At 43.1% G+C, this 16,174-nt stretch overlaps 1 protein-coding gene across 1 annotated transcript in view; it reads left to right on the forward strand.

The window, feature by feature from the left end:
- LOC128653416 (complement component receptor 1-like protein) overlaps positions 1 to 16,174 on the forward strand; it is a 217,719-nt gene that overhangs the window by 92,940 nt on the left and 108,605 nt on the right. Inside the window, exon 5 of the mRNA XM_053706684.1 lies at positions 5,845 to 5,941. Coding sequence (XP_053562659.1) covers positions 5,845 to 5,941 — 97 coding nt within the window. The remainder of the gene's footprint in view (positions 1 to 5,844; positions 5,942 to 16,174) is intronic.

Here is a 16,174-nt window from a genome sequence, read left to right on the forward strand (position 1 = left end):
GAGGTCTTAGCAGCTCTCAACGATTGTAACGCTGTTGCAATACCAGAGAAAATGTGTAGGTTGGATAAATACTTTGCGGTACCGGCGAGTACTGACGTTTTTCCTATACCTAAGAGATTAACTGAAATTGTTACTAAGGAGTGGGATAGACCCGGTGTGCCGTTCTCACCCCCTCCAATATTTAGAAAGATGTTTCCAATAGACGCCACCACACGGGACTTATGGCAAACGGTCCCTAAGGTGGAGGGAGCAGTTTCTACTTTAGCTAAGCGTACCACTATCCCGGTGGAGGATAGCTGTGCCTTTTCAGATCCTATGGATAAAAAATTAGAGGGTTACCTTAAGAAAATGTTTGTTCAACAAGGTTTTATATTACAACCCCTTGCATGCATCGCGCCGATCACGGCTGCGGCAGCATTTTGGATTGAGTCTCTGGAAGAGAACCTTAGTTCAGCTACGATGGACGACATTACGGACAGGCTTAAAGTCCTTAAACTAGCTAATTCATTCATTTCGGAGGCCGTAGTACATTTAACCAAACTTACGGCTAAGAATTCAGGATTCGCCATTCAGGCACGCAGGGCGCTGTGGCTAAAATCCTGGTCGGCTGATGTAACTTCTAAGTCCAAATTACTTAATATACCTTTCAAGGGGCAAACTTTATTTGGGCCCGGTTTGAAAGAAATTATTGCTGACATTACAGGAGGTAAGGGCCACGCTCTACCTCAAGACAAAGCCAAAGCTAAGGCTAGACAGTCTAATTTTCGTCCCTTTCGGAATTTCAAAGCAGGAGCAGCGCCAACTTCCACTGCACCAAAACAGGGAGGAGCTGTTGCTCGTTACAGACAAGGCTGGAAGCCTAACCAGTCCTGGAACAAGGGCAAGCAGACCAGTAAACCTGCTGCTGCCCCAAAGACAGCATGAACCGAGGGCCCCCGATCCGGGACCGGATCTAGTGGGGGGCAGACTCTCTCTCTTCGCCCAGGCTTGGGCAAGAGATGTCCAGGATCCCTGGGCGCTAGAGATCATATCTCAGGGATACCTTCTAGACTTCAAATTCTCTCCCCCAAGAGGGAGATTTCATCTGTCAAGGTTGTCAACAAACCAAATAAAGAAGGACGCGTTTCTACGCTGTGTACAAGATCTATTATTAATGGGAGTGATCCATCCGGTTCCGCGGTCGGAACAAGGACAAGGGTTTTACTCAAACCTGTTTGTGGTTCCCAAAAAAGAGGGAACTTTCAGGCCAATCTTGGATTTAAAGATCCTAAACAAATTCCTAAGAGTTCCATCGTTCAAAATGGAAACTATTCGGACAATCTTACCCATGATCCAAGAGGGTCAGTACATGACCACAGTGGATTTAAAGGATGCTTACCTTCATATACCGATTCACAAGGATCATTACCGGTATCTAAGGTTTGCCTTCTTAAACAGGCATTACCAGTTTGTAGCCCTTCCATTCGGATTGGCTACGGCTCCAAGAATCTTTACAAAGGTTCTGGGTGCCCTTCTGGCGGTACTAAGACCGCGAGGAATTTCGGTAGCTCCGTACCTAGACGACATTCTGATACAAGCTTCAAGCTTTCAAACTGCCAAGTCTCATACAGAGTTAGTTCTGGCATTTCTAAGGTCGCATGGATGGAAAGTGAACGAAAAGAAGAGTTCTCTCTTTCCTCTCACAAGAGTTCCATTCTTGGGGACTCTTATAGATTCTGTAGAAATGAAGATTTATCTGACAGAAGACAGATTAACAAAGCTTCTAAATGCATGCCGTGTCCTTCATTCCATTCAACTCCCGTCAGTAGCTCAATGCATGGAGGTGATCGGCTTAATGGTAGCAGCAATGGACATAGTTCCCTTTGCACGCCTACATCTCAGACCGCTGCAATTGTGCATGCTGAGTCAGTGGAATGGGGATTACTCAGATTTGTCCCCCACTCTGAATCTGGATCAAGAGACCAGAAACTCTCTTCTATGGTGGCTTTCTCGGCCACATCTGTCCAGGGGGATGCCGTTCAGCAGGCCGGACTGGACAATTGTAACAACAGACGCCAGCCTTCTAGGTTGGGGCGCTGTCTGGAATTCTCTGAAGGCTCAGGGACAATGGAGTCAGGAGGAAAGTCTCCTGCCAATAAACATTCTGGAATTGAGAGCAGTTCTCAATGCCCTTCTAGCTTGGCCCCAGTTAAAGACTCGGGGGTTCATCAGGTTTCAGTCGGACAACATCACGACTGTAGCTTACATCAACCATCAAGGAGGGACAAGAAGCTCCCTAGCAATGATAGAAGTATCAAAGATAATTCGCTGGGCAGAGTCTCACTCTTGCCACCTGTCAGCGATCCACATCCCGGGAGTGGAGAACTGGGAGGCGGATTTCTTGAGTCGCCAGACTCTTCATCCGGGGGAGTGGGAACTTCATCCGGAGGTCTTTGCCCAAATACTTCAACGTTGGGGCAAACCAGAGATAGATCTCATGGCGTCTCGCCAGAACGCCAAACTTCCTCGCTACGGATCCAGATCCAGGGATCCGGGAGCGGTTCTGATAGATGCTTTGACAGCACCTTGGAACTTCAGGATGGCTTATGTGTTTCCACCCTTCCCACTGCTTCCTCGATTGATTGCCAAAATCAAACAGGAGAGAGCATCAGTGATTCTAATAGCGCCTGCATGGCCGCGCAGGACTTGGTATGCAGATCTAGTGGACATGTCATCCTGTCCGCCTTGGTCTCTACCTCTAAGACAGGACCTTCTGATTCAGGGTCCATTCAAACATCAAAGTCTAACTTCTCTGAAGCTGACTGCTTGGAAATTGAACGCTTGATTTTATCAAAACGTGGTTTTTCTGAGTCGGTTATTGATACCCTGATACAGGCTAGGAAGCCTGTTACCAGAAAGATTTACCATAAAATATGGCGTAAATACCTATACTGGTGTGAATCCAAAGATTACTCCTGGAGTAAGGTTAGGATTCCTAGGATATTGTCTTTTCTACAAGAAGGTTTAGAAAAGGGTTTATCGGCTAGCTCTTTAAAGGGACAGATCTCAGCTCTGTCCATCTTGTTACACAGGCGTCTGTCAGAAAATTCAGACATCCAGGCCTTTTGTCAGGCTTTAGCTAGGATCAAGCCTGTGTTTAAAGCTGTTGCTCCGCCATGGAGTTTAAACTTAGTTCTTAACGTTTTACAGGGTGTTCCGTTTGAACCCCTTCATTCCATTGATATAAAATTGTTATCTTGGAAAGTTCTCTTTTTAATGGCTATTTCCTCGGCTCGAAGAGTCTCTGAGTTATCAGCCCTACATTGTGATTCTCCTTATCTGATTTTTCATTCAGACAAGGTAGTTCTGCGTACTAAACCTGGGTTCTTACCTAAGGTAGTCACTAACAGGAATATCAATCAAGAGATTGTTGTTCCATCCTTGTGTCCAAATCCTTCTTCAAAGAAGGAACGTCTTCTACACAATCTGGATGTAGTTCGTGCCCTCAAGTTCTATTTGCAGGCAACTAAAGATTTTCGCCAAACTTCTTCCCTGTTTGTCGTTTATTCTGGACAGAGGAGAGGTCAAAAAGCTTCTGCTACCTCTCTCTCTTTTTGGCTTCGTAGCATAATACGTTTAGCCTATGAGACTGCTGGACAGCAGCCTCCTGAAAGAATTACAGCTCATTCCACTAGAGCTGTGGCTTCCACTTGGGCCTTTAAGAATGAGGCCTCTGTTGAACAGATTTGCAAGGCTGCAACTTGGTCTTCGCTTCATACTTTTTCCAAATTTTACAAATTTGACACTTTTGCTTCTTCGGAGGCTATTTTTGGGAGAAAGGTTCTTCAGGCAGTGGTTCCTTCTGTATAATGAGCCTGCCTATCCCTCCCGTCATCCGTGTACTTTTGCTTTGGTATTGGTATCCCAGAAGTAATGATGACCCGTGGACTGATCACACATAACAGAAGAAAACATAATTTATGCTTACCTGATAAATTCCTTTCTTCTGTTGTGTGATCAGTCCACGGCCCGCCCTGTTTTTTAAGGCAGGTACATATTTTTTAAATTATAATTCAGTCACCACTACACCCTTGGTTTCTCCTTTCTCGTTGGTCTTTGGTCGAATGACTGGAGGTGACGTAGAGGGGAGGAGCTATATAGCAACTCTGCTGGGTGAATCCTCTTGCACTTCCTGTAGGGGAGCAGATAATATCCCAGAAGTAATGATGACCCGTGGACTGATCACACAACAGAAGAAAGGAATTTATCAGGTAAGCATAAATTATGTTATTTCTTTACCCTTGGCAAAGTGTTCTTGAAGACATTTTCTTCCACGTGTTTTATGCCTGATCTTCTTATCAGTGCTACTCGATCTTCTTTCTGCTCTCGATCTTCAAATTCTCTATGGCCAAAATATGTGGACACCCCTACTAATTATTGAATGCAGGTGTTTCAGCCACACACATTGCTAACAGAGTCATACAATCCAGCACATTGCCATGAAATCTCCATGGGCAAACATTGGCAGCACAATGGGTTGTTCTGAAGAACTCAGTGGCATTAAACATGGCACTAGTCAGTTCAACTCCATATTAATTAGAAAAGTAATTGAAATCACACTTTATTAACATATATGCAAGACAAACAAAGTAACTAAAATTGGGATTTAAAGGGACATTCCAGTCAAAATTTAAATGCACATAGATTAATTACATCTTTGTATAGAAACATATTTGCAATATGCATGTATTAGCAAAAATGCTTCTAGTAAAAGTTATTGCTGCTTTATTGTTAACAATTATCTCTGCATGTGCATGTGAACCACAGCTGGATATTGTCACTACACCAGCATTTTAAATACTACAGCTACTCAAAGCGCCAGTGGGGCTTGTATCATGTCCGCAATTAACATTACCAGATGCTACAGACGCCTTAGGCTCTCTGAGCAAGTGCTGTGTTTAAAATGCTGGTGCACGTTGCATACTTAAATACATGTTTAAAACAGCTATAGCTTTTATTAGAAGCATTTTTGCAAACATTCATTCGTGCAGCAGATATTCCTATGCGCTCAAAGGCGTCTGCCTGCAAACTTCGTGGGGGTTACCCAACCAACCGATTTCTGACTCAGAGTTATGTAATCACTTGTAGTTCACACCTTCACAAAGCATTAACACTTCATATACGCATACTATCCTCTTATTAGAGGTAACACCATAGCAATCTTGGATTCTCTGATTTAGAGTCATGCAATTCAATATCTATGCGGATATCTCCAGTATCCAGGTTAGGACGCCTTTGAGCGCATAGGAATATCTGCTGCATGAATTGATATTTGTTCCACTGTTCCTAGTCACACTGAAACAATAGATACCCTCTGGTACCCCGGCCTATTTTTGTTTTTAATTCAGAGTTGGTATATATGAATTATGAGCGTGGTTGTGACATATCCACTCCTTTAAATCCCAATTTTAGTTACTTTGTTCGTCTTGCATATATGTTAATAAAGTGTGATTTCAATTACTTTTCTAGTTAAATACAGTGTGTAATTCTTTGTAACCCTAATGCTTATATTATTAACTCCATATTAATGCCAGTGGGTTTTAAAATGGGATGTGCAACTCCTATAGGTTTGATAGTCAGGTGTCCACACACTTATGGCCATATAGTGTATGTTCTAGTTTGGCTGTATATACGTAAACTGTAGCTAACAGTAAGAGAAATGGTATGTGGTGACAGGAGTTCCTTTGACAACTTTACTGTGCTACTGTACCTTTTGTCCACCCCAATTTTTCTGCTAGTAAAAATTTGATTGCAAATGTGGATCAATATATAGAGTTTTTATTGAGTCTTTTTTCTTCTCTGCAGGGAGATCATGTCCCAGTCTGTCAGAAATAGAAAATGGATATTTTGAAGCTAAAGACTTTTTATTTGGCACCAGAGCAACCTATTACTGTAATAAAGGGTAAGTTTGATATAATTTGTAATGTTCATCTATTTTTTTTCTAGAAACGTAATGGAAAAATAACTACAATATCAAACACATTTATTTGATAAGATTAAAGTGTCATTAGTAAAACAACATTCCCCTATGCAAGGAATAAGGAGAGTTTTCATGGAAAAAATACATTTGAAAAGAGAAATAAATATCTCAGGGTTTCTAAATGGGTTGAAATTTGAAAAACAATGCAATGCACAAAGAGAGCAAATTCTAATTGATTTCCTTCTGAAAGCTCTGTTGTAAGCATTTCTCTGCCAATCAATGAAATTAGAGAAAGCATTGTCAATTTAACCTCTGAATTTACACTACATTGCTAAAAGTTTGAATACCCTTGCTAATAAGTCTAGGTGTTCCAGCCACACCCATTGACAGGTGCATAGAATCTTGCACATAGCCATGAAATCTCCCTAGACAAACATTGGTAGTACTTTAAATGAGGCACTGTCATTGGGTGCCACTTTAGTTTATTGTGAAGTGGAAGCATCTAAAAGTGCAGCCACGAAGTGGTAGACCATACAAACTCACTTAGTTCTAGTGAAGGACCATATTAATGCTACAGGATACAAAGACATTTTAGACAATTAGGTGCTTCCAACAGTTTTGATAAGGCCCTTTCCTGTTCCTACATTACTTTTCCCCTGTGCACAAAAAGTTATCAATGAAGATGAGGTTTGATGAGTTTGGTGCCACAACATGGGTTAAAAAGACAAAGTTTCAGGCCAGCTATTGGCCCTTAGTCATGTCAACTAAAATACATACAGATTTCTTTTATACTCAATTTCAGCAGCAAATCCCACTTCCTATAGAATGTTAGCCAACTAAGATCCCAAATAATTGAGAAGGGGAATAAACCAAGGAGAGGATGCGACAGAGCATCTTTAAAAAAAGTGGGAGATGAGTTGGATATATAAATTAGATACATGGTTCCCTAAGGGTCTTATCTCTTGATTGGTCACTATATTTTAATAATTTCTTTTTAAATCTCCTTCAATCTTTTTTTTTGTTATATTGAAATTGTCTTGATTCATCTAGTTTTAGGAGTTTTTATTTGCATTTAGATAGGTGTATAACTTTGATAAAAATGAAGCTTTCTATTTCTAAAGTGAAACCTATTTGTTGGATATAATGATAACATTTGTCCACATGATGGAGCCCTTCCCATATTATAGGTATTATGTTCAGGTGTCAACATTTGTTTGACAATATACAGTAGTGTACATAGTTATTATGTATTTTTGCACAACTGACTAATGGATTGGGTTGAGTAGCCCTCCTTTTTTTTGTTTTTCCCCCAAAAGCTAAAAATTGTTGAATTATAAAATTGCAAAAATCATGTAAAAACCCAAACAGATAAACATGTTTACTGGTAGATTGGAAAACCATTGGTAAGATTTTGTTTTAATACTACTAGACTTGATTTATGGAAAAAAAATAGACACAGAATGCTGAAGTAAACCACTGTATTTCGAAAAAGAAAACTAGCTAGTAGCATAACAGCGGAGCAACCAAAATTTTTGTGGCCAATTCAAAAAGGATGCAACAAAAAAATTCATAAGATTTTAATTATATGGCAATACAGAATGTGACTTTTCACTGTAGGGGAACGCATTGAAAAGGACTGCGGTTATTAGAAATAGAGGGTAGATAGATTATATATATCAGATACTGCTGTGCTTTATGTATTTAGCAGCTTTGATGTATCTACAATCTTATGATCAGCTTTTTCATGTGCCGTTTGCGTTTTGCTATTGGTGATAACATTTTATATGTTTTAATATTTTGAATATGTTATTATTTTAATTTCTCTTGTAAGGTGTATCCAGTCCACGGGTTCATCCATTACTTGTGGGATATTCTCCTTCCCAACAGGAAGTTGCAAGAGGACACCCACAGCAGAGCTGTCTATATAGATCCTCCCCTAACTACCACCCCCAGTCATTCTCTTGCAACTCTCGACAAGAAAGGAAGTATCAAGAGATATGTGGTGACTTAGTGTAGTTTTACCTTCAATCAAGAGTTTGTTATTTTTAAACGGTACCGGCGTTGTACTGTTTTACTCTCAGGCAGAAATTAGAAGAAGAATTCTGCCTGGAGGTTTCATGATCTTAGCGGTTTGTAACTAAGGTCCATTGCTGTTCTCACACATAACTGAAGAATATGGGAAAACTTCAGTTGGGGGAACGGTCTGCAGATGACCTGCTTTGAGGTATGTTCAGTATTTTTATTTCTAGAGAGATGAATAAGTTCTAGAAAATGCTGACAGAGCCTTGTGTATTTGAGGTAAGCCTGATGCAGTGATTTAACAGCGACTGGGATCATGCTTACAAAACAGGGTAATACTCATGTTAATATTCATATTACTTAGTGACAAAACGTTTACATGATTTCATAAATAGGACGTTTTTTCTCTGAGGGAGATAAGTCTTTATTTGGGGCCTAGTTTCCACATGGCTAGTCAGATACTCCTAGGAGTATTTTCTTAAGGCCCCTCTGACATCCAGTACATGGTGGGAGGGGCCTATTTTAACGCTCTAACTGCACAGTTTTAATTCAGACTGAGACATCCAGCTTCCCTAGAGGAGTCCTCTGGCATCTGAGGACCATTTCAAAGGGGTTATTTCTGCACAAAAAATCGTATTTGAGGGCAGGTAGGAGCCTCAGCAGAGCTGTGGCAGGGTACTCAATTGACTTTTAACGTTTTTTAACGTTTTTCAATCCGGTTTGGGGCCTAAGGAGTTAATCATCCATTTGCAAGTGGGTGCAATGTTGCTTTAGTCCCTTACTCACACTGTAAAAATTTCAAAGATTTTACTGTATTTTTACACTGTTTTGCAGTTTAAGTGCTAGTTTTTTTCTCTTAAAGGCACAGTAACGTTTTTGTTTAATTGCTGTTTCACCTTTATTAAAGTGTTTTCCAAGCTTGCTTGTCTCATTACTAGTCTGTTAAACATGTCTGACATAGAGGAAACTCCTTGTTCAATATGTTTGGAAGCCATGGTGGAACCCCCTCTTAGAATGTGTACCAAATGTACTGAAATTTCTATAAACTATAAAGACCATATTATGGCGCTTAAAGATTTATCTCCAGGGGATTCTCTGACTGAAAAGAGGGAGATTATGCCATCTAACTCTCCCCATGTGTCAGAACCTATAACTCCCGCTCAAGTGACGCCAAGTACATCTAGCGCGTCTAATTCTTTTACCTTGCAGGACATGGCGGCAGTTATGAATGCTACCCTCTCAGAGGTATTCTCCAAACTGCCAGGGCTACAAGGAAAGCGAGACAGCTCTGGGGCTAGAACTAATACAGAGCTTTCTGACGCTTTAAGGCCTGTGTCCGATACACCCTCACAATACTCAGAAGCCGAGGCAGGTGAGGGAGGTTTTAGCGACTCTGGATGACTGTGACCCCATTGTGGTTCCAGAGAAATTGTGTAAAATGGACAAATACTTTGCAGTGCCTGTTTACACTGATGTTTTCGGAAATTATTACTAAGGAATGGGATAGACCAGGTGTGCCGTTCTCTCCCCCTCCTGCTTTCAAAAAGATGTTTCCCATAGATGCCACCATACGGGACTCGTGGCAGACAGTTCCTAAGGTGGAGGGAGCAGTTTCTACCCTAGCTAAGCGTACAACTATCCCCGTCGAGGACAGTTGTGCTTTCCTAGATCCTATGGATAAATTGGAGGGTCTCCTTAAGAAAAATTTTATACATCAAGGTTTTATTCTCCAGCCTCTTGCATGCATTGCCCCAGTTACTGCTGCAGCGGCTTTTTGGTTTGAGTGTCTTGAGGAGGCTCTACAGGTGGAGACCCCGTTAGACGATATTCTAGACAGGATTAAAGCCCTTCCTCAGGATAGGTCCAATAAGTTAAGGACCAAACAGAATAATTTTCGTTCCTTTCGAAACTTCAAGAGTGGCGCAGCTTCAGTTTCCTCTAATGCAAAACAAGAGGGAAATTTTGCCCAGTCCAAACCAGTCTGGAGACCTAACCAGGCTTGGAACAAGGGGAAGCAGGCCAAGAAACCTTCGGCTGCCTCTAAGACAGCATGAAGGAGTAGCCCCCGATCCGGGAACGGATCGAGTGGGGGGCAGACTTTCTCTCTTCGCCCAGGCTTGGGCAAGAGACGTCCAGGATCCCTGGGCATTAGAGATTGTTTCCCAGGGATATCTTCTGGACTTCAAAGCTTCATCTCCAAAGGGGAGATTTCATCTCTCACAATTATCTGTAAACCAGATAAATAGAGAGGCATTCTTACGTTGTGTTCAAGACCTACTGGTTATGTGAGTGATCCACCCAGTTCCAAGGGAGGAACAGGGGTAGGGCTCATATTCAAATCTGTTTATAGTTCCCAAAAAAGAGGGAACTTTCAGACCAATCTTGGATCTCAAGATCCTAAACAAATTTTTCAGGGTCCCATCCTTCAAGATGGAGACTATCCGAACCATCCTCCCTATGATCCAGGAGGGTCAATATATGACTACCGTGGACTTAAAGGATGCTTATCTCCACATTCCGATTCACAGAGATCATCATCAGTTCCTCAGGTTCGCCTTCTTAGACAGGCATTACCAGTTTGTGGCTCTTCCCTTCGGATTAGCCACGGCACCAAGAATTTTTACGAAGGTTCTAGGGTCCCTACTGGCGGTTCTAAGGCCACGGGCATAGCGGTGGCTCCTTACCTAGACGACATTCTGATACAGGCGTCGACTTTTCAAATCGCCAGGTCCCATACGGACATTGTTCTGGCCTTTCTGAGGTCTCACGGGTGGAAGGTGAACGAAGAAAAGATTTCTCTCTCCCCTCTCACAAGAGTTTCCTTCCTAGGAACACTGATAGATTCAGTTGAAATGAAAATTTTTCTGACAGAGGTCAGGTTATCAAAACTTCTAACTTCCTGCCGTGCTCTTCATTCCACTTCTCGGCCGTCAGTGGCTCAGTGTATGGAAGTAATAGGCCTAATGGTAGCGGCAATGGACATAGTTCCGTTTGCCCGCCTACATCTCAGACCACTGCAACTTTGCATGCTCAATCAGTGGAATGGGGATTACACAGATTTGTCCCCTCTGCTAAATCTGGATCAAGAGACCAGGGATTCTCTTCTCTGGTGGTTATCTCGGGTCCATCTGTCCAGGGGAATGAGTTTCCGCAGGCCAGAGTGGACTATAGTGACGACAGATGCCAGCCTTCTGGGCTGGGGCACAGTCTGGAACTCCCTGAAGGCTCAGGGTTCGTGGACTCAGGAGGAAGCCCTCCTTCCAATAAACATTCTGGAACTGAGAGCGATATTCAATGCTCTTCAGGCTTGGCCTCAACTAGCTGCGGTCAGGTTCATCAGATTTCAGTCAGACAATATCACGACTGTAGCCTATATCAACCATCAGGGGGGAACAAGAAGCTCCCTGGCAATGTTGGAGGTTTCAAAGATAATTCTATGGGCAGAGGTTCACTCTTGCCATCTCTCAGCTATCCATATCCCAGGAGTAGAGAACTGGGAGGCGGATTTTCTAAGTCGGCAGACTTTTCATCCGGGGGAGTGGGAGCTCCATCCGGAGGTATTTGCCCAGCTGATTCAACTATGGGGCAAACCAGAAGTGGATCTGATGGCGTCTCGTCAGAACGCCAAGCTTCCTTGTTACAAGTCCAGGTCAAGGGATCCCCAGGCAGTGCTGATAGATGCTCTAGCAGTGCCCTGGTCCTTCAGCCTGGCTTATGTGTTCCCACCATTTCCTCTCCTCCCTCGTCTGATTGCCAAGATCAAGCAGGAGAGAGCTTCGGTGATTTTGATAGCTCCTGCGTGGCCACGCAGGACTTGGTATGCAGATCTGGTGGACATGTCATCCTTTCCACCATGGACTCTGCCGCTGAGGCAGGACCTTCTACTCCAAGGTCCATTCAAACATCCAAATCTAATTTCTCTGCGGCTGACTGCTTGGAGATTGAACGCTTGATTTTATCAAAACGTGGTTTCTCCGAGTCGGTCATTGATACCTTAATTCAGGCTCGAAAGCCTGTCACCAGGAAAATCTATCATAAGATATGGTGTAAATATCTTCATTGGTGTGAATCCAAGGGTTACTCATGGAGTAAGGTCAGGATTCCTAGGATATTATCCTTTCTCCAACATAGGTGTGTCCGGTCCACGGCGTCATCCTTACTTGTGGGATATTCTCTTCCCCAACAGGAAATGGCAAAGAGCCCAGCAAAGCTGGTCACATGATCCCTCCTAGGCTCCGCCTACCCCAGTCATTCTCTTTGCCGTTGTACAGGCAACATCTCCACGGAGATGGCTTAGAGTTTTTTAGTGTTTAACTGTAGTTTTTATTATTCAATCAAGAGTTTGTTATTTTGAAATAGTGCTGGTATGTACTATTTACTCAGAAACAGAAAAGAGATGAAGATTTCTGTTTGTATGAGGAAAATGATTTTAGCAACCGTCACTAAAATCCATGGCTGTTCCACACAGGACTGTTGAGAGCAATTAACTTCAGTTGGGGGAACAGTGAGCAGTCTCTTGCTGCTTGAGGTATGACACATTCTAACAAGACGATGTAATGCTGGAAGCTGTCATTTTCCCTCTGGGATCCGGTAAGCCATGTTTATTACGTTTGTAAATAAGGGCTTCAAAAAGGGCTTATTAAGACTGTAGACTTTTTTTGGGCTAAATCGATTGATTATTAACACATATTTAGCCTTGAGGAATCATTTTATCTGGGTATTTTGATATAATAATATCGGCAGGCACTGTTTTAGACACCTTATTCTTTAGGGGCTTTCCCAAAGCATAGGCAGAGCCTCATTTTCGCGCCGGTGTTGCGCACTTGTTTTTGAGAGGCATGGCATGCTGTCGCATGTGAGAGGAGCTCTGATACTTAGAAAAGACTTTCTGAAGGCGTCATTTGGTATCGTATTCCCCTTGGGGCTTGGTTGGGTCTCAGCAAAGCAGATACCAGGGACTGTAAAGGGGTTAAAGTTCAAAACGGCTCCGGTTCCGTTATTTTAAGGGTTAAAGCTTCCAAATTTGGTGTGCAATACTTTTAAGGCTTTAAGACACTGTGGTGAAAATTTGGTGAATTTTGAACAATTCCTTCATGTTTTTTCGCATTTGCAGTAATAAAGTGTGTTCAGTTTAAAATTTAAAGTGACAGTAACGGTTTTATTTTAAAACGTTTTTTGTACTTGTTATCAAGTTTATGCCTGTTTAACATGTCTGAACTACCAGATAGACTGTGTTCTGAATGTGGGGAAGCCAGAATTCCTATTCATTTAAATAAATGTGATTTATGTGACAATGACAATGATGCCCAAGATGATTCCTCAAGTGAGGGGAGTAAGCATGGTACTGCATCATTCCCTCCTTCGTCTACACGAGTCTTGCCCACTCAGGAGGCCCCTAGTACATCTAGCGCGCCAATACTCCTTACTATGCAACAATTAACGGCTGTAATGGATAATTCTGTCAAAAACATTTTAGCCAAAATGAACACTTATCAGCGTAAGCGCGACTGCTCTGTTTTAGATACTGAAGAGCATGACGACGCTGATATTAATATTTCTGAAGGGCCCCTAACTCAGTCTGATGGGGCCAGGGAGGTTTTGTCTGAGGGAGAAATTACTGATTCAGGGAACATTTCTCAACAAGCTGAACCTGATGTGATTGCATTTAAATTTAAGTTGGAACATCTCCGCATTCTGCTTAAGGAGGTATTATCCACTCTGGATGATTGTGACAAGTTGGTCATCCCAGAGAAACTATGTAAAATGGACAAGTTCCTAGAGGTGCCGGGGCTCCCAGAAGCTTTTCCTATACCCAAGCGGGTGGCGGACATTGTTAATAAAGAATGGGAAAGGCCCGGTATTCCTTTCGTCCCTCCCCCCATATTTAAAAAATTGTTTCCTATGGTCGACCCCAGAAAGGACTTATGGCAGACAGTCCCCAAGGTCGAGGGAGCGGTTTCCACTTTAAACAAACGCACCACTATACCCATAGAGGATAGTTGTGCTTTCAAAGATCCTATGGATAAAAAATTAGAAGGTTTGCTTAAAAAGATGTTTGTTCAGCAGGGTTACCTTCTACAACCAATTTCATGCATTGTCCCTGTCGCTACAGCCGCATGTTTCTGGTTCGATGAGCTGATAAAGGCGGTCGACAGTGATTCTCCTCCTTATGAGGAGATTATGGACAGAATCAATGCTCTCAAATTGGCTAATTCTTTCACCCTAGACGCCACTTTGCAATTGGCTAGGTTAGCGGCTAAGAATTCTGGGTTTGCTATTGTGGCGCGCAGAGCGCTTTGGTTGAAATCTTGGTCGGCTGATGCGTCTTCCAAGAACAAGCTACTTAACATTCCTTTCAAGGGGAAAACGCTGTTTGGCCCTGACTTGAAAGAGATTATCTCGGATATCACTGGGGGTAAGGGCCACGCCCTTCCTCAGGATCGGCCTTTCAAGGCAAAAAATAAACCTAATTTTCGTCCCTTTCGTAGAAACGGACCAGCCCAAAGTGCTACGTCCTCTAAGCAAGAGGGTAATACTTCTCAAGCCAAGCCAGCTTGGAGACCAATGCAAGGCTGGAACAAGGGAAAGCAGGCCAAGAAACCTGCCACTGCTACCAAGACAGCATGAAATGTTGGCCCCCGATCCGGGACCGGATCTGGTGGGGGGCAGACTCTCTCTCTTCGCTCAGGCTTGGGCAAGAGATGTTCTGGATCCTTGGGCGCTAGAAATAGTCTCCCAAGGTTATCTTCTGGAATTCAAGGGACTTCCCCCAAGGGGGAGGTTCCACAGGTCTCAGTTGTCTTCAGACCACATAAAAAGACAGGCATTCTTACATTGTGTAGAAGACCTGTTAAAAATGGGAGTGATTCATCCCGTTCCATTAAGAGAACAAGGGATGGGGTTCTACTCCAATCTGTTTATAGTTCCCAAAAAAGAGGGAACGTTCAGACCAATCTTAGATCTCAAGATCTTAAACAAGTTTCTCAAGGTTCCATCGTTCAAGATGGAAACCATTCGAACTATTCTTCCTTCCATCCAGGAAGGTCAATTCATGACCACGGTGGATTTAAAGGATGCGTATCTACATATTCCTATCCACAAGGAACATCATCGGTTCCTGAGGTTCGCATTCCTGGACAAACATTACCAGTTTGTGGCGCTTCCTTTCGGATTAGCCACTGCTCCAAGGATTTTCACAAAGGTACTAGGGTCCCTTCTAGCTGTGCTAAGACCAAGGGGCATTGCTGTAGTACCTTACTTGGACGACATTCTGATTCAAGCGTCGTCCCTTCCTCAAGCAAAGGCTCACACGGACATTGTCCTGGCCTTTCTCAGATCTCACGGATGGAAAGTGAACGTGGAAAAGAGTTCTCTATCTCCGTCAACAAGGGTTCCCTTCTTGGGAACAATAATAGACTCCTTAGAAATGAGGATTTTTCTGACAGAGGCCAGAAAAACAAAACTTCTAGACTCTTGTCGGATACTCCATTCCGTTCCTCTTCCTTCCATAGCTCAGTGCATGGAAGTGATCGGGTTGATGGTAGCGGCAATGGACATAGTTCCTTTTGCACGCATTCATCTAAGACCATTACAACTGTGCATGCTCAGTCAGTGGAATGGGGACTATACAGACTTGTCTCCGAAGATACAAGTAAATCAGAGGACCAGAGACTCACTCCGTTGGTGGCTGTCCCTGGACAACCTGTCACGAGGGATGACATTCCGCAGACCAGAGTGGGTCATTGTCACGACCGACGCCAGTCTGATGGGCTGGGGCGCGGTCTGGGGATCCCTGAAAGCTCAGGGTCTTTGGTCTCGGGAAGAATCTCTTCTACCGATAAATATTCTGGAACTGAGAGCGATATTCAATGCTCTCAAGGCTTGGCCTCAGCTAGCGAGGGCCAAGTTCATACGGTTTCAATCAGACAACATGACAACTGTTGCGTACATCAACCATCAGGGGGGAACAAGGAGTTCCCTGGCGATGGAAGAAGTGACCAAAATCATTCTATGGGCGGAGTCTCACTCCTGCCACCTGTCTGCTATCCACATCCCAGGAGTGGAAAATTGGGAAGCGGATTTTCTGAGTCGTCAGACATTGCATCCGGGGGAGTGGGAACTCCATCCGGAAATCTTTGCTCAAGTCACTCAGCTGTGGGGAATTCCAGACATGGATCTGATGGCCTCTCGTCAGAA

The sequence above is a fragment of the Bombina bombina genome, chromosome 3 (assembly GCF_027579735.1).
Source record: "Bombina bombina isolate aBomBom1 chromosome 3, aBomBom1.pri, whole genome shotgun sequence".
NCBI lineage: Eukaryota > Metazoa > Chordata > Amphibia > Anura > Bombinatoridae > Bombina > Bombina bombina.